General features: G+C 55.2%; 1 protein-coding gene across 2 annotated transcripts; it reads right to left on the bottom strand.

The window, feature by feature from the left end:
• Positions 1-10,325: 10,325 nt before the first annotated feature.
• On the bottom strand, positions 10,326-23,095 carry GTF2H4 (general transcription factor IIH subunit 4). Of its 2 annotated transcripts, XM_044981919.1 has the most exons (15): positions 23,051-23,068; positions 23,003-23,019; positions 18,959-19,092; positions 18,380-18,484; positions 17,738-17,869; positions 16,912-17,008; positions 15,395-15,483; positions 15,022-15,133; positions 14,708-14,776; positions 13,839-13,922; positions 13,421-13,553; positions 12,782-12,912; positions 12,324-12,371; positions 11,841-11,919; positions 10,326-11,454 (listed from the first exon to the last, which is right to left on the bottom strand). In XM_044981919.1, the coding sequence occupies exons 3-15, from the start codon at positions 19,087-19,089 to the stop codon at positions 11,282-11,284; spliced, it is 1,383 nt and encodes a 460-aa protein (XP_044837854.1). In that variant the 5' UTR covers positions 19,090-19,092; positions 23,003-23,019; positions 23,051-23,068; the 3' UTR covers positions 10,326-11,281. The 2 variants fall into 2 exon arrangements, with proteins under 2 accessions (XP_044837854.1, XP_044837855.1); XM_044981920.1 differs by having other exon boundaries at positions 15,022-15,130; positions 23,003-23,095.
• Between the last annotated feature and the right edge of the window lie 60 nt (positions 23,096-23,155).

Consider the following 23,155-nt stretch of genomic DNA (forward strand, 5'->3'; position numbering starts at 1 on the left):
GCTGTGTCTACACTAGTGATTTTTTTTTTGTCAAGGGTGTGAAAAACACCCCTGCAACTGACATAAATTTCACTGACAGAAGCACCAGTGTGTATAGTGCTAGAGATGAGCTTTAGGAAAAGAATAAGTGCTTACGTGCTGCAGGAGCTTGGTTCCGAGGTATAACCGATGGAGGTGCCGTAGGAGCTGGAAGACAGAGGAGATCAGGGTGAGGATTTAAAGCACCTTGCAGGAAAGAGAAGTGCTGCAGACTCCCCCAGTTGCCACAAGGCTTCTTCCAAGAGTGTCCATACAGCAGGCAGCTATTCTCAATACAGTGCAGCCCCTCAACTGATCACTGCTCTTAGCCACCCCCCTTAGGAGGCCTTGGAAATGCACGACATTCTGCCCCATCCCAGGTGATTTGTCATTTGTTAGCACAGGCTAGTGGGTCCATTACTCCATCAAAGCAAACCCTCACACCCACTGCTAATCCATGGCATTCACAGCTCTTCGTCTGCAAAGTGCCTCTGTGACACATGAAGTTAGGGCTCTAGGCCAGTGGGCCCCAAACTTTGTGCCCCTTTTACCCAGTCCATGGCCTCTCCCCCATTCTGCCCCACTCACCCTGCCACCCTGGGGGAGGAGAGAGAGAGCTTGGATCAGGTGTGTGTGGGGGTGCAATCAAAAAAGTCTGGGGACCACTGCCCTAGAGTCACTTGGGGTTATCAGGGGATCAGTGTGGAACTTACCCTGCACTGTCAGATTGATAAGAGCCACACACTTCCCAGACAGGGATAGTCTAACCCTGTAAACTCCTTGTGCCTCTCTGCTCATGTTCTTCACTATGAAATCCCTCTGGAATACAGTGAACCGATCTGTGAACTTGCTATTCAAAAGACGAGACTTTCCATTGTTGATAAGAAGAACCGATTCCCAACTGGAATGGGCAGAGTTCCATTTCGCCACCTCTGTCACCTCTGATGTGTTGAGCGGAACAACCACGGTGTCTCCTTCAGTCACTAATCTGGAGATATTGTGACAGTCTTTGAAATCTAAAGAATAACAGAAAAGATTTAGTTTGGCTCAGGGAGGCCTCTTCATGTCAGATACTAAGAAACTGGTAACAAGGGGTGGAAGCAGGTAGTGCTCAGGGTACCCCACACCACACACTATTCATGCACATAGCTATTCCTTCTGCCTTTGTCTCCCTCACGCTCTACCATCTTCTGAGGAAGATCTCAAGATAGACCCCATGTCAACTCCTCTTGTTGTGAGCATATGAGGCTGTTGGAAAGACTAGCAGAGACACAGGTTGTGGTATTGATGACCATAGTCTTATATCTTCTATCCAACCAGAATAGTCACTTGTACTGGTCATTGTTTGGACAAGACTGGAGCATGGATAAGAGAGCTGACTGGATGAGACTGAGGGGATGTTGGTTGAGGGAGGCGAGGTCTCTGAAAGCGTCAGGGTCTGTGTGCCATTTGATGCTTAACTTTGCAATCTGAGGAGGGGGGGTGTCTTGTCAAACTCCCAGCTGCTTGCTGAAGATCAGGTGGCAGGAAAAGTCAGGTTGGCTCTATTGCTGATGTACAGCCACGATTTTACAACTGTTTCTTTATCCTCCGTGCCTGTGTCACCTTGAGGCTAGACCATCCCAACATGCTCTGCTTGGGGCCATGAAACCATCCGGAAATTTAAGCTGGTGCAGAATTTAGCAGCCCAACTGGCAGGCTTCTTTGTTGTTTTGGGGAGTGGAGGACACGTTAAAACTCTGCCCTCCCCTGCTGAAGAGCCTAATTTTTTGGGCCTAGGGCCACATTGGGCACAGAAATTGTATGGAGGGCCGGATAGGGAAGGCTTGGGGAGGCTATGCCTCCCCAGACAGTGAGGCATGGCCTGGCCCCTGCCCCTTATCCAGGCCCCTGGAACCCCCACCCAACCCCTCATGCTCCTGACCTGTCTGCCCCCTGGGACTCCTGCATCCTATCCAAACATCCCTGCTCTCTGCCCCCTGACCATCCCCCCCAAGATGCCCATCCCCTGACCACCCCCAGACCCTCCCCCCTATTCAACCCTCCCTGCTCTCCCTGCCCCATGTTACTTGTGGGCTGGGGGAAAGGGGGGCTCAGTCCTTTCCCTGTGTGTTTCCCCTGCTCATTTGGCTGCACTCCCTGACAGTCGGGCAGGGCTCGCTCCCTGTCTGGGTTTGGCTGCTAGGGACAGGGGCCAAGCAGGCTGAGGGTGGAGGGAGGGCCCTGGCTTGCTCTGCCCCTGTCCCCAGCAGCAGGGCCCAAGCCCCTTGACCTCCCCCTGGAACACCCCCTGCTCCCTGCCCTGGAGCACCAGGTCTGGGGGTGCTATAGCCATGCTGCCCAGGCGCTGGGGGAACTGTGACTGCCAGGGAGGCAGGGGAGCAGACAGGGAGGGACCAGGACCTAGCCTCTGCCCTGCTCACTGCACTGGGAGTTGGGCTGGCTCCTCTGTAAGCCTGTCCTGACCCCACTCCCTGGCAGGAACTTGGGGGGCAGAGGGAAGGGTCCTGTGGGCCATAGTTTATCCCCCTCTGCTCTACAGTCTGCACTAGCTGCCTCTCAGCTTCCAGGTTGATTAAGGTGTTGGTTTTGACCTATAGAGACCTAAATGGCCTGGGACCTGCCTAAGAAACTCTTAGCTGCACTGCTATAATTTGGTCAATGGGGGCACCTGAGCTGAAGTCTCCTGAGCCTAAATCAGGGGACTGTCTGCAGTGTTTTGTTAGCCACATCATTCATCATCATTCATTCATGCCCGTCACCCCAACCGGGGTATGGGCCGCCAACCACAGATCTCCAGAGTCTTCTATCCTGGGCCATTCGCTCTAGCTGGTTCCAGGTATAGCCCATTTTTTTGCTATCAACCTGAAGGTCGCGTCGCCAGGTATTTCTTGGGCGGCCTCTTTTCCGCTTGCCTTGGGGGTTCCACCGCAGTGCCTGTCTGGTGATGTTGGTTGGCTGCTTGCGTAGTGTATGTCCTATCCAGCCCCACCTTCTCCTTCTAATTTCTTCCTCTGCTGGGAGTTGACGGGTCCTCTCCAAGAGATGGATGTTACTGATGGTGTCTGGCCAGCGGATCTGGAGAATCCTTCTGAGGCAGCTATTAATGAAGGTCTGGATCTTCCTGGTGGTTGTTTTGGTTGTCCTCCAGGTTTCAGCTCCATACAGTAGGACTGATTTCACGTTGGAGTTGAACAGTCGAATCTTTATTGCCAAAGACAGCTCTCTGGAGCTCCAGATGTTCTTGAGCTGTAAGAAGGCTGCTAAGCTGGGTCCACAACGTCCACTGGATTCCGTTCCTACGCTCGTAAGTGGATGTCTTCATAATCCAATTGATGACGAGAAGAAAGAGAAGTGGTGACAACAAGCATCCTTGTCTGACTCCGGTTCGCACCTGGAAGCTGTTTGTGAGCTGCCCTCCATGGATCACTCTACAGTGTATGCCGTCGTATGAGTTCTTGATCAGGTTGACCACCTTTGCTGGGATGCCATAGTGCCGAAGGAGCTTGTTACTCCCAGTCCTCCATCCCTGGATCTGGCATACAGGAAACCATTGCAGGTGTTAGCCGGCAAATGCAACCACTCTTTGACAGCCCTTCTGATTTTATCATCTAGGGTGGAGAGGTGGGCTATCTTACAATCGGTGTGGTCAGCCAAGTAGATGACTCGTGATACTGTGAAGGTGTTTAACATCGCTAATTTCTGAGAAGGTTTGAGAGGGGCCCTATTGATCCTCTCAAGCCAAGTGTCAAGCTTCTCGGATAATGCCGGTTTGGCAAAGCCGATCCATGGGTCGACCTTGACCCCCAAGTATTTTTCAGACTCTCCTGGAATGATCATATTTAGAGTGTCGGCCCCGATTTTCCAGGCTTCACAGTTGTTGATTGTGAATGAGTCATGGGTGGGGGTTACTTGGAATCCATGGCATTTCTTAGCTTGCACTTTGAGTCCTGATAGTGTGCAGAAGGACTCAAGGATTTTGATATTAGCGTTCATACCTTCCCACGAGTCGCTGAGCATGACCAAATCATCAGCAAAGGCCAGAGCAGTTACCTTTTGCGTCCCGACCGAGAATCCCTTACCAGCCATTTCTAGCGTTGAAATGAGAGGATCAAGCGCTAGGTTGAACAGCAGTGGTGACATAGGGTCCCCTTGCTTAACTCCGACTTCGATAGCAATGGGCTCTGTGAGCTCCTTCCCTACTTCCATACGGGTATGGACATTCCTATAGGAGTCACATATGATGTTTATCACGTGCTGGTCCAGACCCCTTTGTTGTAGAACCCACTGGATGTGCTGGTGTGATACTGAATCAAATGCTTTAGCTATATCGACAAATACGACTCCCAGGGGCTTTTTCTCACGTTTGGCCTGCTTCATGATCGTGTGGAGGATTTTTAGGTTCTCCGAGCAGCCAGGTGCCGCAATAAAACCCCGTTGTCGCTCGTTTAATGGGCACGCTTTTGCCAGCCTGGTCGTCAGTATTCTAGAAAATAGCCGCAGCACGATGGACCCAATGGTAAGAGGCCGCCAGTTGCCTAGGTCGTTCAAGGCATCTGGGTCCATCGTTTTAGGGATCAGTAGGGCTCTACTTTGCCGACGACCTTGCACTCCTTTCACACAGTAAACAGCAGATGCAAGAGAAGACCAACATAGTGGCAGCCACGTCATCACAGGTTGGCCTCAACATCCACAAGGACAAGACCAAGATCCTTAGGATCAATTCCATCAGCAACGACCCAGTCACACTGAATGGACGCCCCCTGGAAGAAGTACAGTCCTTCACCTACCTAGGTAGCATCATCGACCAGCAGGGTGGCACAGACGCAGACATCAAAGTAAGGATTGTTAGCCACAAGCCTTGAGAATTCTTCCCCCACCACATCCTGATCTCTGACAGCCCACCTCTGTTCCTTTTTAGCACGCACCCTTTTCTGACTAGCAGTGGGGAGTCTGCTGAGTGGGGTAAATGAACAGTTTTGTTGGTGTTCTGATCAGGTGATAGACTCTAGACTAGAGTCTCTGTTGAAGTGTTTTTTTTAAACAGATTGTGAAGGGCTGCCCAGAGCGTCAGATGGTCTTTGGTTGTAGATTGTAAAAGAGCATTTATTGCTATTTCTACTAAGGGATCTGAGCGTGGGAATCACACTGATAACTTTCAGGCCTTACACTCAGCATCCCACTGCTAATCTTTGTAGTTTCAATCTCATTTTCCTATTTGTATATATTTTTCTTGTCATTGCGGCCCCTAAGGTTGTCTGCAGGATAAAGGTGCACTAGTGTAATTTACATCAGCTTTTAAGCCTATGTTTTCTTCCGCCCCACCCCATTATGAGCAGAGCCATCCTCACCTCAGGGCTGCTCCCCCATCATGTATCCTACAAATCACCTCCCCTCAACCTCACTGGGAATGGCACAAGCCTCACCCTCACCCCCGACCTCACTTCTCATTACTGACCTAAGGAACCCCTGGCCCACACTTGCTAGAGCCTCTGCACCCCTCACTATGGACCCTGGCACCTTCCAGGTCTCCCCCCCACGCCCCATGGCTATAGTGCCCTCCCCACAGCACTGCCCCAGCCCAATCCCTGCAGCCCCAGTGCTCCCACTCTGGCTACAATCACCTCAGCATAAGCCTGTGATGGCTGTAGAAGGTTGGGGAGATCCCTGTTGGCAGCCCCTCACCCACAGCACCTCCCTAAGCAACAACCCCCTCACTCTCCAGTGCCATGCCCTCCCATAAAAACCCCTCTCTTGCAATGGCCATGGTGCCATCCAGCCCCCCCACAATAGCCTTCAGTGTCACCATTCACAGCCCCTCCTCAAGGGCTGTGGTGCTGCCATCCAGGCCACTGCCAGTCATTATAGCCCTGGTGCAGCCTCGCAGTGGCCCCTGCATTCCCAGACCGTGACACCCCCTGACCCCCCGGAAACTGGCTGTGGTATCCCAGGGCCCTGCTTGCTATGAAGCGCCCCCTGCCCTCTCCCCAAGCACCAGACAAGTCTGAGACCCACCCCTACAGCCTCAGCATCCCACTTAGTGAGACTTGGGGCTCCCAGTCCCCCCCGTCTAATGGCCCCAGCGCCACCGCCCCCCCCCCCACACACATACTGTTCTTCCCCTATGTTCCCCCTCAGTACAGCCCGCTTAACCTCCAGGCTCCCCTCCCCCAGTTCCTCCCTAGCCACACACCCCCGGGGTGTCCCTTCAGCCCCAACCCGCACGCCCCACGGTTACCCCTTGAGCACCGCCCGGCCCAGCCTTCTGTCCACAGCCACCGCCCCCTCCGGTCAGGCGCCCCGGGGACGTGGGGCAGCTGCAAGAGGGCTACTGCAGCCCCCCACCCTTACCAGTCTCGGCTCGGGCCGCCGCCAGCAGAGACACGGCGAGAGCGAGCACAGCTCCCGGCCGCGCCATGTTCCTGGTGGTTTGCTTCCGGGTTCGCCGCGAGTTGTAGTTTGTTCCTCACGCTCCCTCCGGTCTTTCCCTTGAGTCGCGCTCCCTCCCTGGTTACATGTCCCGGAGAGGTTAGTCGCCGGCTCCGCCAGGCAGCCCCGCCCCCCTGCCCCTGTGAGGCTGTCGGAGCAGGGCGGTCACGAGGGAACTACAGCACCCATGAGGCCCTGCGGCAGCAGGGCGATAGAGTGGGTGCGGGGGAGGACAAACTTTATCACAAACTGTTTTGCGACAGCGCCACCCCCGTTCGTGTGCCCCCATAGCCACCCAGCAGTACCCTTGCAACAGCCCTGAGCCCAGTACCACCAAGCCCCTGTCCATAGAGAGTCCCCCATCCCCAGCATCCACCCCTCACTAGCCCCCCCCCCTTCCCAACAACTCTCCCTCCCTGGCAGAAATCCAGGCACCCCCTTGCTGTGACAACCCCTGAGCCACCCCCCTTGCAGATTATCTGCCCCCACCCCACGTACATGAACACACAGCAACAGGCTCATCCAACCCCCTCTTATTGTGGAGCCCCCTCCTTAAATTCCATGCAGTGGGGAACATTCACATCAACAAGAAGAAAAGTTTAAAAACAAGTGTTGGTGTTGAGCCCCTTTAACCTCAGCCGGACGCTGCTGTGCTACTGAATCCAGATAAATCAATGAACAGCCTCTAATAGCTCAGCAGCCCCCATCTCTGTGTCTGCTTTGACAACAAGCCAAGTTCTGTACTTCTGTAACTCACTGATACTCAGTGATTCAGGAGCCCAATTAGCCACCAGCATCACCCAAAAGAGCCACAGACATCTGAATGACAGGGAATATTTAGTTTATAATTATTCTCAGTGAAAATAAATTAACTTCATTGGTTAATAACATAGATTGGTTAATAATTAAATCAGTGTTTTAATATGTGCTGCAAAGAGTCATAGGAGATGCATTAAAAAGCCATTTGTAGCTTGCACCTCAGTCTGTATCACAGCTCTAATTTATATTGTTTCTAAATATTTGGGTTTGTTTTTTCTCCTATAGCATGAGCTCCTTTGTCGTCTTGTGACCTGAAGAATTTCTGATTTCTTGGCTTGTCATCACGACTTCTCCTTGGTGGAGCATTTTGCCTCTCACTCCTGCACCCCAGAGCTTTCTTCACATCCCCACCCACCGCTGAGGACAGCTCCCTTCCCAAGTATCAATGCAGGTTACCATATTATCTTCTTTGAAATTCCGCCCTGCTGGAATTTGTACTAAACATAGATGTGTGCGTTTGTCCACCTAGACACACATGCCATTGATATCAATGGGAATAGTCACATAGCTTAAGTTAAGCACTTATTCAATTTTTTTTTTCTGGATAAAAGCCTTAGTTTACAAGGCAATATTAGAATAATTGATTCACTGTTACTTCTACCAAAGACTCCATATCTCCTCCCCTGTCAGTATATTCCTATAACATTTTTACCACTTGGGACTTCCAGTGATAAGTAATCTTGCTTATCCTTTACACGGAAACTCCTCTTCCTTATTTCATTAGCGAATTTCCCCATCTGCAAACACTGAAGCACGTTTCTCTTAATGGTGTGTATTATATTAGTACCCAGGAGCCCCAAGTCATGGCCACTGTGCAAACACACACCAAAAAGAGAGCTCCGCCCCATACAGCTTAGTTACTTCCTTACGTACACTTTTTTTTTATGGCAATGTTTATTTCTAATTGGATAGTTTTATTTTCCTAACATTTTCTCTGTGCTAAGTATTTTGTTCAGACATATTTATAAAGTGTCCTTCATTCTGGTATGTGTGCTTTTATTTAACAAAGCTAATAAAGATTTTTTAAAAAGTTACTCGTTTGCATCGGTGTCAAAGCAAATTCTATTCCTCTACCACAGTTTCAAAACAAAACAAAAAAAAAACATAATTCCAATCCAAATCAGTTCTGTTCAAAGTTCCACAATATGGAACACAGGCTATAGACATCCTCAGTCACTAATATTCATGAGTTCCTTTACTTCAGTATCAGTTGCATTTTTCAGTCCTCCAGGTTTGATTGAAATCAGCACAAAGCAACCAGATTATATCAAAAGCCTGACTCTTGCAGCCTGAAGCTCTGACTCTGATGCTAAAGCAGAGTTATTTTTAAGAGATTAATCTTGACACTGCTACTCCTGTGTAGCTTCCGAGGCTCCTTCGCCATTAGAGTGATTTGCCTACGAATGTCTACAGACGCCAGTTAGGGTCTGATCTACACTAGTTATACTGCTATAGCTATGGTGTGATTTTTTTCCCCCCCCTAGTTATACACCACAACCCCAATTTGGCTGAAATTGTACCAGGATAAAGGTGCCTCATACCAGTAAAACTTACTTCCCTTCCAGTGTAAAGAACAGACACACCAGCATATGCACTTTTAAATGGCTAGAAGTGTGTCTGCACCAGTGTAAACTGGCAAATCTTTCTAAGCTAGACCAGGCCTGTGTGGCTTTTATGAGGATGCTGCCAAAAACTAAAGCCTATTAAGCGTAAAGAAGTCACATAAGCTTTAAAACAACAATACTTTGACAATACTGTTTTTTTGGGCATCTAGGGTTTTTGACCAAATCAAAATTTCCCACAGAAATTAAATGGTTGAAGATAAAATTCATTTTACTGACAACCTACTTTTCCAATCAAAAAATGTTTAGGGTAAAACTTTCTTGCCAGTCCCCATTGACACTGTTAGGCCCACAAGTTAGACCATAAGAAAAGCAAAAGGTAAGCGACAGCCACGGATTAATGGAAAATAATCGTTCTTGCAGTCCTTTAGGGTGTGTAACCTTCCCTTCATCCATGTTCTGCCATCAGCTGTTAGGGCAAGGATGGCAAGATTCCAGGAGTCCGTGCCTGGAAGTCCTCCCAATCACCAGGGCCTTGACTTGTCTGGAAAAGTTTTGTGCAATCCAGGCACAATGTGTATCTAATTAGTCCACGTACCCATCAGTCGACGGCCTGCTTTCCAAAAACACATCCACTAAGGCCTCTACGTACAGCTGTCTCAGTCAGCGTGATGATGGGTCAAGGAAATAAGGACGTCCTAACATTTCACGGGAACCGGCCATAGACTTTACACAATTAGCATCTCCTGCAGTAGTTCTGTCGGTCGGTGGGTTCCATTGCTGGCACACCTTCGATGGCTTTAGCACACCATCCTGACATCAACAGGAGCCCCAAAGACAAGTCATTACTTACTTTACAAAGAAGAGGCCCTGATGGGCTCTTAGCTGCATCTGCTGGTTTCCTGGACCTCCAGCCCCTCTAGTTTTTCACATGGTATTTAGTCCTAGATGTTTCTATGGCCTTCAGCTGAGCACCTCACAAGTAGTAAGGAATTTAGCTCCCCCACCCTTGTGATCAAGGATATTGCTGGTTTACAGCTGGCTAACCAGGTGCAGAGAGGCACAGGGACAGCACTGATCTGTGGCTGAGGAGGGAACAGAACCCAGGAGTCCTGTGCCTTCACCCCAAACCCCCCTTCCCTGCTAAGGGGGGCAGACAGTGGCCGTGTCAGCATTCCCAACCCCCCACCCCCCAAATTTTCTCCTTTCCTGGCCACAACAGTCCCTCTAGACCTGAGTCGAGGAGAGCGCTGGCCTCTGGTGGGGGACAGAGGGACTAAGAACAGGCTCCCCCAGCTGTGTTTGTTGGGGTGAAAGTTTTACATTCTGTGTTGGCTTTTCTGGGGCCTGAACCCCTCCACCAGGGGGTGCCCTTTAGCATCTAACAACCTGGATTTATCATCTCCCTGCATGGAGGGAAATTCAAGTCAGAGCTCCCCCACTACACCACGCCTGCCTGCAGGGGGCGCTCTGTGTCAGCCAGCCAGCAAATATAAATCTTTTAAATTGGAGCTTTATTTAGTCCTCTCAACAGTTACAAAAAAAACTATTTACAGGCATTGGGCTGGATTCTCCTGTTCCCCTCGTGTAAATCCAGAGAGACCCCATGGAGCCAGGGCTGGATGCTGAGCATGGTGTCAATCCAGAGCAGCCCATCGATGGCAGTAGAGTCAGGGCTGGATTCTGATCTGGTCGGCCAGTGTGAATCAGGTCACTCCAATTCCGTGCATGGAATTGCCACTGGTGCAAATCAGGTGTGACTTCAATTTAGTTACTCCAGATTTACACCAGATGAGAGGTGATTCAGCCTCACTAAGGCCAGTGCGGTTACTCATTTACACCCATCAGCAAAAGCAGGGTCAGTCGCTTTGTCTCTCAGGCCCCTGGCCTAGGACAGGATAGGAGCTGGTGCCCCATAGGGGAGAAAGGCCCCAGAGGAATCTCTGGCTGCTGGAAAGCATCAAGTGTGGGGGGGAGAGGGGCATAAAAAGTATAACCCAGCCCTGGCTCACCCCACAGATGCAGGGTGCAGACCCACTCACACCTACCCCCCACCTGCTTCTAACAAGATCCCAACCTTAAGTCACATCTTGGAAGGTGCATCCAACTCCACCCCCAGCCAGGGGTTCCGGGGTGATCAGCGAAGTAGCCCCTCAAAAACTGATGCAGAGGAATGGGACCAGTTAGCCTCCACCCCTGTGACAGGAGGGAAGGGGGTCGTGTCATCATGTAACCCCTTTGCTGCTGGAAAGATCTGCCAAAGGAGAGATCCAGTTTGGGGGAAGGGGCGTGAGGGGGAGGTGCTGCAATTTAACCTCTTCCCTGCTGGAGATCCACTGAGCTTCCTGAAGTAACCACTGGACAATCAGTGCAGCAGGATCTCCCCGCCCTGCACCGCATGTCGGATGGTGGGGAGCGGCAGCCCACTCCTCGGGGCCGGGCGCGGGGTCCCCTCAGGAGCTCTGCTTCTGCCTCTTCCAGAAGCGCTTGACGTCGGAGTGGCCGGCGGGCGTCACCACCATGAGGCGCTTGGCCGGGTTCTCGAAGACCAGCACGCCCAGGTCCCGCGCGTGGTTCCGCAGCAGCTCAAAGTCCACCTGGGACAGGAACTGGTTGTACAGCACCCCTGTACATGGGGAGAGGGAGAGATGGATGGAAAAGTGAGAGACATGGAGGGATGGAAGAAGAGGGAATGGGGTAGAGAAGAGGAGGAAGGATGGAAGGAATAGTGGGAGACAGAGAGGGAGACGAGAGGGAATGAGGCAGAAAAGGGGAATGAAGGATGAATGGATGGGGGGGAAGGGGAGGGAGAGATGGAGGCGAAAGGAGGCAGCAGAGAAGGGGATGAAGGACAGAGATAGATAAATAGGGGAAGAGGGAGGGAGGGAAGGATGGAGGAGGGAGATGAAAGGGGGAAATGAGGTAGAGAGGAAGGAAAAAAAACCCATCAGGGAACCATCCCCTCCCCCGCTGCCGCCCCCCAGCATCCAGCCCTCCCCCCAAGACACTCACCCTCGGAGAAGCGCAGCCGGTCGCGCTCCAGCTCCCAGAGCCGGATCTGATCCGTGATGGTTGGAGGCAGCACTGGGGTCTGCGGGGGGAGCAGGCGAGGAGTCACTCAGCAGCTCCGGCCCCACGACCAACCCCCAGCTCCCAAGGATGGAGACCATTTAAGCACCCATAGGGCCCTGATCTCTATGGTATCTGCCCCCTCCCCTCTGCCCAGTGCGTCACTGGCCCCCCCCATCTCTTACCCCCCTCCTTCACCTGCCCTGCTCCGTCAATGATCAGCTTTTCTTCTAGCCCGGCCCCTTTCATCTCTGCCCTGGCTAGGTCACTCCAGCCCCTAGCAGTTAGGGAAATACTATCAGTGGGGACCCAGGAGTCCTGGCTCCCAGCCCGCCCCACCCCCCCACCTCACTCTAACCCACTAGACCCCACTCCCTTCCCCGAGCTGGGGATAGAACCCAGGAGTCCTGGCTCCCAGCCCCTCACCTGTCTCAGCATCACGGGGTGCGCTCTGGTCCGTAGGAAGTGGATGATCTGCAGGCAGAGGGGACATTGTTACTGGCCAGGGCCCCCTAGCAGCCACCCACAGCCTGTCCCTGCCCCCAGGGCTAGGGGTACAACCCCATCTTAGACGATCCTTCCCCGTAACCAGACTGTCCAGTCAGAGGGGTGAGCGTGGGTCCATATGTCTCAGAGACACCCCCCCCATGCTCTAACCACTAGACACCATTCCCCTCCCAGAGCTGGGAACAGAACCAGGAGTCCTGGCTCCGGGTGGGGGTGCAGAGAAGGGGGCTGGGCTATCCAGTGCAGGAAAGGTTTGATCCGTTTCTCCCCAAGGGGCAGGCTGGGAGCCCCGTTGCTCAGGATCAGGGCGATCCTGTCCCAGGTGGGAGCCCTCATGGGGTCTCTGTGATCCCATGGCCCCTGCCCCCGGCTCTCACCTGCTCGGCCGTGATGCCGTTGGCGATGGCCTGCTGGACGCTCTCGCGGGTCACGTGGGCCACCACCAGGTTGGGGAAGCGATACTGCATCTCGGAGAAGAGCGCGATGAGCGCGATCTGCAGCTCCGAGTCTGTGGCGGGGCGGGAGCAGCGGATAGGAGACAATCAATCAGATTGTGGCTTTATCTAGGGAAGCCCCGCCCTCTGGAGGCGTGGCCAGCACCATCCCATGGAATCAGTGCCCCCAGGGAGTCATCACCCTTCGCAGCATATGGGGGATCCCACCCATAGATCTCCCTGCATGTACACACTGGGGTCAGGATCGCCGACCCTGTGTCGGAGTGGGAAACTGAGGCACGGGAAAGGGCACGTGCCCCTCAAGGTCACAGAGATCTGGGAACGGAACCCAAGAGTCCTGACTCCCAGCCCGTCTGCTCTGACTCATTAGACCCATTCCCCTCCCAGAGCTGGAGATAGAACCCAGGAGTCCTGACTTTCACCCCTCCTCCCGGCTCCCATGATTCTGGCCTGTTAAGGCAGCAGCTGCTGCTCTCATTTACCCCCGCACTCCCCATGTGCTGGCGCTGTAGTGATGAGGGGATTGGGGATCAAAGACTAGCCACATGGGCGACCTCTGACCTGTGTACGCGTAGACCCTGTAGTTGGTCTCTACGACGACGAAGCCCTGGTTGTGGGTGTCTGTGGTGGTGCCGGAGATTCCTGAGGACAAGTTAATGGCCAGGCGGGTGGGGTAATAGCGCCGCGACTTCCTCTGCAAGGGGGGGACACGGGGTGTTTTCAGAGACCCTCCTCCCATGCGCAACTCTGCTGGTGCCTCTCAACCTTGACCCGGAGCCCCCAGATCCCCTTAACTCCCCACAGCTCTGCTGGTGCCCCCCCAATCATGACCCACAGTCCCCCAGTAGCCCAACCCTGGGCTCCCCCAACTCTAGCTCTGCTGGCACCCCTCAATCCCAACCCACAGCCCCCTGTTATCCCAGCCCTGGGCTTCCCCCACTCCAGCTCTGCTGGTGCCCCTCAGGCCTTCTCCACGTACCTTCCTCTGGAAGACCAGACCAAATTCCCGAAGGTGTTGAAGAAAATTGAGCAGCGAGTCGCTCATTCCCTCCACCGAGTAATCCTGGGAGGGGGCGAAAGCAAAGTCGCTTTGTTTCAGGCATAAGGAAGCCCCAGTGAGGCTCCCATATTATCAATCCCCTCAGAATCGCTCCCCACAGCTCTGCGCTGTCTGATCCTACATGTTCCCAGCCAGGGGCTCCCAGCCCTGCCCCCTTGGGGGGACGATTTCACAGCCCAACACCCATCCGGATTCTCCCCACACAGCCTGAAATTGACCAGTAGCGTCAATTTCACGCAGTGCCCCTTAACTCCCCTCCCCTCCTCTCAGCAGCAGCAATGTCCCTGTAGATGTTTTCTACCATGTGTTGCAGGAGCAAAAGGAAGGAGAGTCTAGTGGTTCGGGCGCTGTGCTGGAGCTCAGGAGATCTGGTCTCAATTCCCTGACTCCCTGCGTGACCTGGAGCAAACTGCTTCATTGCTCCCTGCCTCAGTTTCCCCAGCTGCGCAATGGGTGTGATACCCTTTCCCTGTGAGGCTCTCCGACGCTATGATGGTAAAAGGGAACGAACAGCCACCAGGTCTCCCATGGCGAAGTTCATTATAGAACCCACTGTGTTTTCCTTCTTGCCTTGAACAGCTGATCCAAACGCCAGTTAAATCTATTTGCTCAAGAGGAGGGGCCTGGGAGCCAGGACTCCTGGGTTCTATCCCTGGCTCTGGGAGGGGAGTGGGATCTAGTGGTTTTGAGCTGGGGGGAACGGCTGGGAGCCAGCACTCCTGGAATCTATCCCCGGCTCTCAGAGGGGAGCGCAGTGCAGTAATTAGAGCAGAAGATTCCCAGCCTACCTTGCCAAGGGTGGAGAAGCTGAGCTGGAAGAGGAAGGACAGGATCTCCACTAGGTCCATGCCCCGGGTCTGCAGGGGAGACAATGAGGGGTTAAAACAGCCGGGGGGATGGGGAGGCACAGATGCAAGAGGCAGAGCTGCTGGGAAGTGGGGAGGTAATTTGGTGTGGGGGGGCCAGACAGTGAGGGAGGGGGGATAGTGGGGGGGAGAAGGGGATTACTCCAGCAGCAGACAGAGTGGGAGGCATTGGGGGGCTCCAGGGCCTGGGGTGAGACACAAAGGGGGCAGGCAGTGGGGCGGGCGGGAGATCTCACCTCAGCGGATTGCAGGTACTGCAGCATGAAGTACCAGAGCTGGGAGGACGTGTCCAGCAGCAGGAACTGGAAGCCGGCGGAGGTGATGCAGGGGGGCTCTCCGGGTTCGCTGCTGGGGGGGGGTGCGGGAGACAGGGATCAAGACTCAGCACCACCCACAACCGCAGGCTGGGTCACCACAGCAGCCACTAGGGGGCAGAAGGGAGCTGGGGGGGTCCCTGGCCTGTCCAGCCCTTGGCCTCCCTCCATAGGTGGCCGGAGAGGGGGGCTGGTTGCAGGGGAAAGGCCCCGCCTCCCATTCTCCCCCCAAGCCAGCCAGTGCCTGGCCCTGGGGCTGGATCGGAGCTGGCGCCCCCTAGAGGTCCCCACTCACCTCTTCATCAGCCCAGCCTGGATGAGGAGCTGGGCGAGATCCTGGCTGACCGCGGCGCTGGGGGAGCCCACCATGAAATGCAGGATCACCTGGGCCAGCAGATGGACACACGGACGGGTCAGCAACCAGGAGCGCTCCAGACACACACCCCATTTGCAGGCGCTGCCCTTTTCTGCCACCAGGGGGCCTCTCAACCCTGTTCCACTAGGCCAGGGGTGGGCAAACTACGGCCCGCGGGCTGGATCCGGCCGCTGGCCCCGCGCCGCTCCCAGAAGCGGCCACACCACCTCCCTCCCCTGAAGCTCCCATTGGCTGGGAATGGGGAACCGTGGCCAATGGGAGCTTTGGGGGAGGTACCCACAGGCAAGGGCAGTGCAGGGAGCTCTCTGCCCTCCCTTTTCCCCCAGGGGCCGCAGGGACGTGGTGCCGGCCGCTTCCCAGAGCGGCGCTAGGGAGCCTGCCCTGGCCCTGGTGCACACCGCTGCCACGCCGGGCCAGAGCCCGAACCCCTCCTGCTCCCCATCTCCCTGCCCTGAGTCCCCTCATACACCCTGCACTGCAACCCCCTGCCCTGAACCCCCTCCCACACCCCGCATTCCTCCTGCACCCCAACCTTCTGCCCTGAGATCCTTCCTGCACACCGCACGCCCTCCCGCACCCCAACTCCCTGCCCTGAGTCCCCTGCCGCACCTCGTACCCCTCCTGCACCCCAACCCCCTGCCCTGAGACCCTTCCTGCACACCGCACCCTCTCCCACGCCCCACATCCCCTCCTGCACCCCAACTCCCTGCCCTGAACCCCCTCATACACCCTGCACCCCAGCCCCCTGCCCTGAACCCCCTCCCACACCCTGCACCCCAACCCCCTGCCCTGAACCCCCTCATACACCCCGCACCCCTCCTGCACCCCAACCCTCTGCCCCGAGACCCTTCCTGCACACCGCACTCCCTCCCACACCCCACACCCACTCCCGCACCCCAACCCCGTGCCCCGGCCCTGCATGCAATTTCCACACCCAGATCTGGCCCTCGGCCTCAAAAGTTTGCCCACCCCTGCACTAGTCAATGGCAAAAATCCCTCCTGGAACTCCACACACCCATGTCACCGTGTGGCTGCTCCCCAGCCGCCCCACCCCAGAAGTGGCTGCATTTCAGCACCGGGTGAGCGATCCCTATGCAGTGCTGCGATGCGGCTGTTCTCCAGCAGCCCCACCCCAGAGGTGGCTGCATCTCAGTGTATGGGTGAAAGGATGTTAGGCACGCAAAGTGCGTTGGGACACTTTGTACTGAAGGTGTTGGGGAACTGTTTACAGGGTTATCTTAGTACAGATGTGCCCACCCAGTTGAGTCAATTGGGGTCTAGTGGTTAGACCGGGGGGGCTGGGAGCCAGGACTCCTGGGTTCTATCCCCAGCTCTGGGAGGGGAGTGAGGTCTAGTGGGTTAGAGAGGGGTGGTGGCTGGGAGCCTGGACTCCTAGGTTCTCTTGGGGTCAGCGCAGGGGGTTTACCAGCACTCACCTCCCACCTCTCCTCGGCGTACTTATCCAGCGACGGGACGTCCCGCGCGTGCTTGTCTGGCCCCAGCTGGCTGGTGTCATCGGACCAGGCCTTGCCCCTAGAACCGGGGGCGAGACACAAAACGGATTTGCCAGGGTCAGAACAGGCCAACGGATGGAGCTGTGATCAAACAGGGACCCGCGCTGCTAGAGTTACCCAGCCTGGTATGAACACAGACCTTCTGCTGACTTCGCTGAGCAGCAGCGCTACTGGGTGGCCACAGATGTGAACCACAGGTTACATAGCAAGGCAGTGGTACAACTGAGGATAGAACCCAGGAGTCCTGACTCCCAGCCCTGCAGCTGTAAACAACTAGACCCCACTATCCCCAACCCAAGGTACGCATAGAACCCAGGAGTCCTGGTTCCTCAACCCTTCCCCCCACTCTACCAACTGGACTATACTACTAAATGACTCTAATTGGCACAGAGACCAGACCCAATCAAGTATTCTGATCTCAGTGATCCATCAGGACTCCTGGGTTCTATCCCCAGTTGTGGGAGGTAAGTGGGGTCCAGTGGGTTAGAGCAGGGGGGCTGGGAGCCAGAACTCCTGGGTTCTATTCCCAGTCCTGACAATGATTTGTATTGTCATGAGCGGATCCTGTCCCCTCTCCATGCCTCAGCTGCTCACGGCTGGGGTTTTCAGGGGGAATCAGGTATCCAGCACGGTCAGTCCATGGAAAGCAGGCACCTAACTCCCTTAGGAACTCCCAGCCCCCCTGCGCAGGGCACCTAGGCATCCATGCTGCTGCTCCCTCTCCCCGCCCCCACCCCCAGCTTCTCACCCGCCCAGCAAGGCGATGCGCAGGTTCTCCTTGAAGATGGGGTTCAGGACCAGCCCCTGCAGGCCCCCCGGGAGCAGCTGGGTGTGCCAGAGCCGCAGCCCCAGCAGGACGTCAGAGCTCTCCTCCTGCTCCCTGTGGCAAAACCAAAGAGTGAGTGAGCCGAGAGCCTGCAGCCACCTCCAGGCTGCAGGGCAGGGGCTGGGACCTCAGCCGGGGGGTCAGGAAGGGATCTGGCACCATGGGGTGACTGTGCACAATGAGGTGCATTATGGGAAGTTTATGACCTCCTCTGGCGCTGGTCACTCGATTGAGGGACTGGCTGACTCATGGGATACGGGACCGTTCTCCTCTAGGGGGCGCCAGCTCTGATCCTGCTCCAGCGGACTGGCTGGCTCAGGGATGGGGGAATGGGACACGGGGCCTGTCCCTTCTAGGGGATGCCGACTCCAATCCGGGGCAGGGGGACCAGCTGGCTCCGGGAGGTGGGGAATGGGCCTTTCCCCTCTAGGGGGCGCCAGCCCTGATCCAGCCCCTGGCCAGGGAGACTGGCTGGCTTGGGGGACTGGTGACCCCAGATCAGTATTCAAAGTTCCATCTACCCCACCCAGGCCACCTCAATGGCCCTCCAGCCCCCGGACTCACTTGACGTATTCCTTCTTTACCCACAATGCCACAGCCGCCTGGGGGAGGGGCTGCTCCAGGAAAAGCATCCGCATCACATAGTTCTTGGCCAATCCCGGCAGCTCACTGCGAAATACAAAGCACAAGGACAGGCCCCCAGGGGCGCTCGACAGGACAGATCGACTAGGGTGCACCTGGGCTAAACACACCCATGGGTCTGACCTCATCTGGCATGGCAGGGAGGCGGGATACCGGGCTAGATGGGCCCAGGGGTCTGGTCTGGAGTGGTAGGGAAGCAGGCGGGATACCAGGCTAGATGGGCCCAGGGGCCTGGTGCAGGATACCAGGCTAGATCCAGGCCGATAATTCCTCCATCTCTCAGAATTAGCCAACGATTCTTGATACCCGACCTAAGAAACATCCCTGATCCCCCATCCCATCCCTATATGGGAACCCCAGGCTAGAACATACCCCATCCAGCCCAAACCCCTCTCTCAGGGCCAAGACACCCCCTTGTGGACAGTGCTAGAACAATCCTCCTAGTCTTCCCCTTTGCCCCCTCAGGCCTAGGCGTCCTGCCAGGGGTGCGAGCCCACACACCGGAACACAGCCAGGCAGGTGGCAGGGTGGTTGTAGAGCCGATCCAGGATTCCTGGGCTCAGCCCCCGCAGGAATTCATGCAGGTTCTTGCATTTCAGCTGCACCCTCTGCAGCTTCATCACGGAGTCCATCACCTGGAAGGCAGCAAGGCAGATCAGGCATGAGCAGGGAGCCCCATTTGCCACGGGGAAAAACGCACAACCACCGCCCCGGTGGTTGATTTTTGAATGGACACAGCTAAACAGACTCCAGGAAACTGCTTCTGGCATAGAGAGGTTACCAAAGGGCATACGGGGTTCGGGTTTTAATGCAGCTCAACTACCACTTCAGCCTCCCGACATGAGGAATTAAAGTTATGAAAAGATACTGAAAAATTTAAAAATCCCCCCTAAAGACTGTACCACTGAGCTCGGCAAGGGCAAATTTCACGGTGATGGAAATTGGAAGGCTGCAGATGACGTTCGAAGGCAGATAATTATAGAACCCACAGAAAACGCTGACCATAAATGGAAAGGGAACAAAAAAAGAGGCTGAACCAGCCGGGCCATCGACAACAGGAAAGAAACAATGCAGTGAGTGGGTCATTCCAGGGTTTTACAACTGTAAATATATCAATAAAACACTGTGTTCAACGGCTACCTAGATATACTGTGGCTCGGGAAACTAAAGTTCAGCGTTCCATTGTAATCATGGAAAAAATGCAGATTTGTATACGGTTGTTTTGTTTTTTTTAAATCGGAGAATGTTGGTGTTTTTATTACGGAAAATTAGGATCCTTGATCATGACAAAGAGAGTCTGGGCCAGGTAACCCACCTTTACCTGCCACGTACTCTGTCTCCCTCTAGTGGCAGAACCACAGAGAGGTTTCTGACTCCCCCAGCACCTCTGTGGTCTGGGATCTGCCCCCTAACTGGGGTGTGACATTAGCTTGGCTCCACTCCCTTGTGGTTTGTGAATACAGGCTAATCAGCACCAGGCACAAGTGGATATTTAGCACCGGCACTTGATGTTGGGAGCTTCAGCTGATTAGCTCCTAGGCCTAATTTCTAGAAGGAGAGTTATTATATGCATTACGGTAGCACCCAGACAGGCGGAGCCCAATTGCGTTAGGTGCTGTACACACACACAAGGCAGCTGTGGCTCCAAAGAGCTGACAATCTCCGGTTAGGGGCACTGGTTTATTATCATCTGTAGTCCGGTAGCACCTAGGAGCCCAGCCACAGACCAGACCCTACAGTGCCAGGGGCTGCACAAACACAGAAGAAAAGCCAACAATCTAAGCATAAGACAAGAAACAGATGGGCAGGGAGGCACACGGGAACGATGAGTCAGCATCGCTCAGCACCTGTAGCACACCAGTGGCTAAATGATTACAGGTGTGACAAGGTGGGCATATTCCATGGTCTTGATTAAGCCAACGTCCGTGCCTCAGTTTCCCTCTATACTCTGCACTGCTGCGGAATGGGGGCAAAAGGGTTACGTCTGCTCTTGGGGCAGAGCAGGACACACAAGGAACGTGTCTCGTCTGGCTGTCTGGGGCGGACTGAAGGGGTTGTTAAAGGCTGACCCATATCAGTGGAAAACCCAACATGATGATGGAAGCCACGACGGGGATGAGGAGCCGCCTTAGAGGAGAGGCCGGGCTGCTCTCACCTGGGACTGGGACAAGGACTGGATTGGAGCTCACAGCAGCCTGGCCAGATGGATTATGTCTTAACCTTCACTGACAGGAAGTCCTTAGGTTAGGACTGGTGCAATCACTAAACCCTGCTCTGGTTCAAAAAGGCTGCCGTGCATCCCTGCAAACATGGGCTGGAGTGCGCTGGTCCCTAGAGAGGGTACTAGTCTCTATTAGGAGTCTAGCTGGGCAGCGCTCACAGGATGAAGCAGGAGGGCCGGAGCGCAGAGGTTCAATCTCAGAGGAAGAGTGGGACCCCTTGGGGCTCTGGCCCACTGACAGGCTTCCTCCAAACGCCTGGGTTAAAGCTGGGAGTGTAGCACTGACACGGTGGATCCATGGCAGCAGGGGTCATGGCAGAGGAGAGCTATGAAGGAGGACAACAGGGGAGCTCTGCGGACGTGGATGGGGCACGCCTCCCTAGCACAAGGGGCAGTGGGGGAGAAAGCGCAAAGGGGCCTGTCCGAAAACAAACCAAAGCGACGGAGGCTGGGATCAAGGGCCGACCGGAGGCGAGAGCTGAGCGCTCCACGGGGAATGAGAGATTAGGTGGGGCTAGGCCAGGGTTCTCACAACAAATTTTTTGGTGGCCTCAGAATGTGGCCACCATCTCTTGCTGGTGGCCACTCTGATAATTTTTCCTAAAATACTTAATTAACTTTAGGAAAAAAATAAATAAATATGCAGAGATACACGTCCAAATCACGGCCATTTATTGACATAGGGTTTTTTTTTTCCTGCAGACAATAATAAAAATAATGTACAGTTGTCTCTATTCTCTACGGGACCTACACAGATTAGAAACACCAATAAGGTGCTTTGCATGTTCTTGTCTTTCTGTGCTGTTGTTTCTTTTGCCCTTTTTTTTTTTTAAGCAACCAAAAAAGACTTGCTAGCTAGTAAGTCTGTTTCTGTGAAAAGTGATGTTTGTTAATACTACAGCGGCAGACTTGCTAGCTGAGGGGCTGTGAAAAGCGATATTAACAAACACACAAATATCAATTCTCTCAGCAGACTTACCCAGCCCTAGCAAGCCAGGGGAGAAATTAAGCCCTGGATGGGGAGGTGAGCAGGGAGACAGCAGGGGCCAGCGGAGATGGATGGGGGGCTGGAAAGGCAGCAGGGGGCTGAGCCAAGGGTTGGCACCTGCTGCCATGCAGCCAGGGCCCAGGGCCGGAACCCAAAGCCCCATGACCAGAGCCTGCTGCCTGCCACCCCAGGGCTGAAGCCCAAAACCTGAGCCTCACCACCCCTGGGCAGGTGGGGAACTCACTGGGTGCCTGCTCCTCCGGCGTTTGTGGCTCCAGAGAGGGGCAGGGCCCAACCCCTGCTGGTGACCCTGGGGGAGGGCCCAACACTTTGCACCCCCCAGTCACTGCCCAGCAGGCTGTGGCCACAAGACAAGCCCCAGGGGGGCCGCATTTGAGAAACGGGGGCTAGGCTGGGAACGGCACTGGAGGTGAGGCAGCGAGGCCTGGTGGACAGACACTCCAGAGAACTAAGTTCTAGTCCTGGCTCTGTCACTGGCCTGCTACGGGACCCTGGGCAAGTCACCGCTTTGTGCCTCAGTTTCCCCCAACCAGGAAAATCTTCATAGAGTCATAGAAATCTAGGGCCGGAAGGGACCTCAAGAGGTCATCCAGCCTAGCCTCCTTTGTACAAGGCCTTGAGATCTGCATAAGGGATCCCTGGGCCCTGGACCCCGGCTGTGTGGCAGCAGGTGCCTTTCCAGCCCCCCATTCCCTCGTTCTACAGCAAAGTGGCCCCCTCTGTCCCCCCACAAATACTTTACCAACCCCCCAATTCACCCCTGCCCCCCCCAATTTCCAAGCCATCCAACCCCCTCCACCCAACCCCACAGATGGGAGGCAGGCTGCTGCTGATCCATCCCCAGCCCCTCAGGTATCCCCCCATTACCTAGCAATGCCACCATCCACCTCAGGGGTTCCCCATTCTGCCCCCTCACTTCCCTAGCAATCGCCCCACTGCCCCACCCTGGTACTAGAGGGGGTCCTCTCTGCCCCCACCTATATCCCTAGGGTCTGCCCTGCCCTTCCCCCCGAGCGCTCCCCTCTCTGCCCCCAACCTTCCCCTCCCCCCCCAGGGCTCCCCTCTCTGCCCCCTCCCCCCCAGGGCTCCCCTCTCTGCCCCCAACCTTCCCCTCCCCCCCGGGCTCCCCTCTCTGCCCCCAACCTTCCCCTCCCCCCCCAGCGCTCCCCCTCTCTGCCCCCAACCTCCCCCGCAGGGCGCCCCTTTCTCCGTCCCCCTCCCCTCTCTGCGTCCCCCTCTTCGCCCCCAACCTCCTCCTCCCCACAAGGGCTCCCGCCCTGCCCCCCCTTTATCCCCCCAGCCCAGGGGAACCCACCTTCGCTCAGCCTGGGCAGCTGCCCCGGGAATAAAAGGCCGCGGGCTCCCTCCAGCCCCTGCCCACGGCTCCATGCGCAGCCACCCGCCCCCCCGGCTCAGCCCTCCAACTTCCCATCATGCACCTCGCCCCCATCATGTGGCGGGGGGGGGG

The sequence above is a fragment of the Mauremys mutica genome, chromosome 12 (assembly GCF_020497125.1).
Source record: "Mauremys mutica isolate MM-2020 ecotype Southern chromosome 12, ASM2049712v1, whole genome shotgun sequence".
NCBI classification, from domain to species: domain Eukaryota; kingdom Metazoa; phylum Chordata; order Testudines; family Geoemydidae; genus Mauremys; species Mauremys mutica.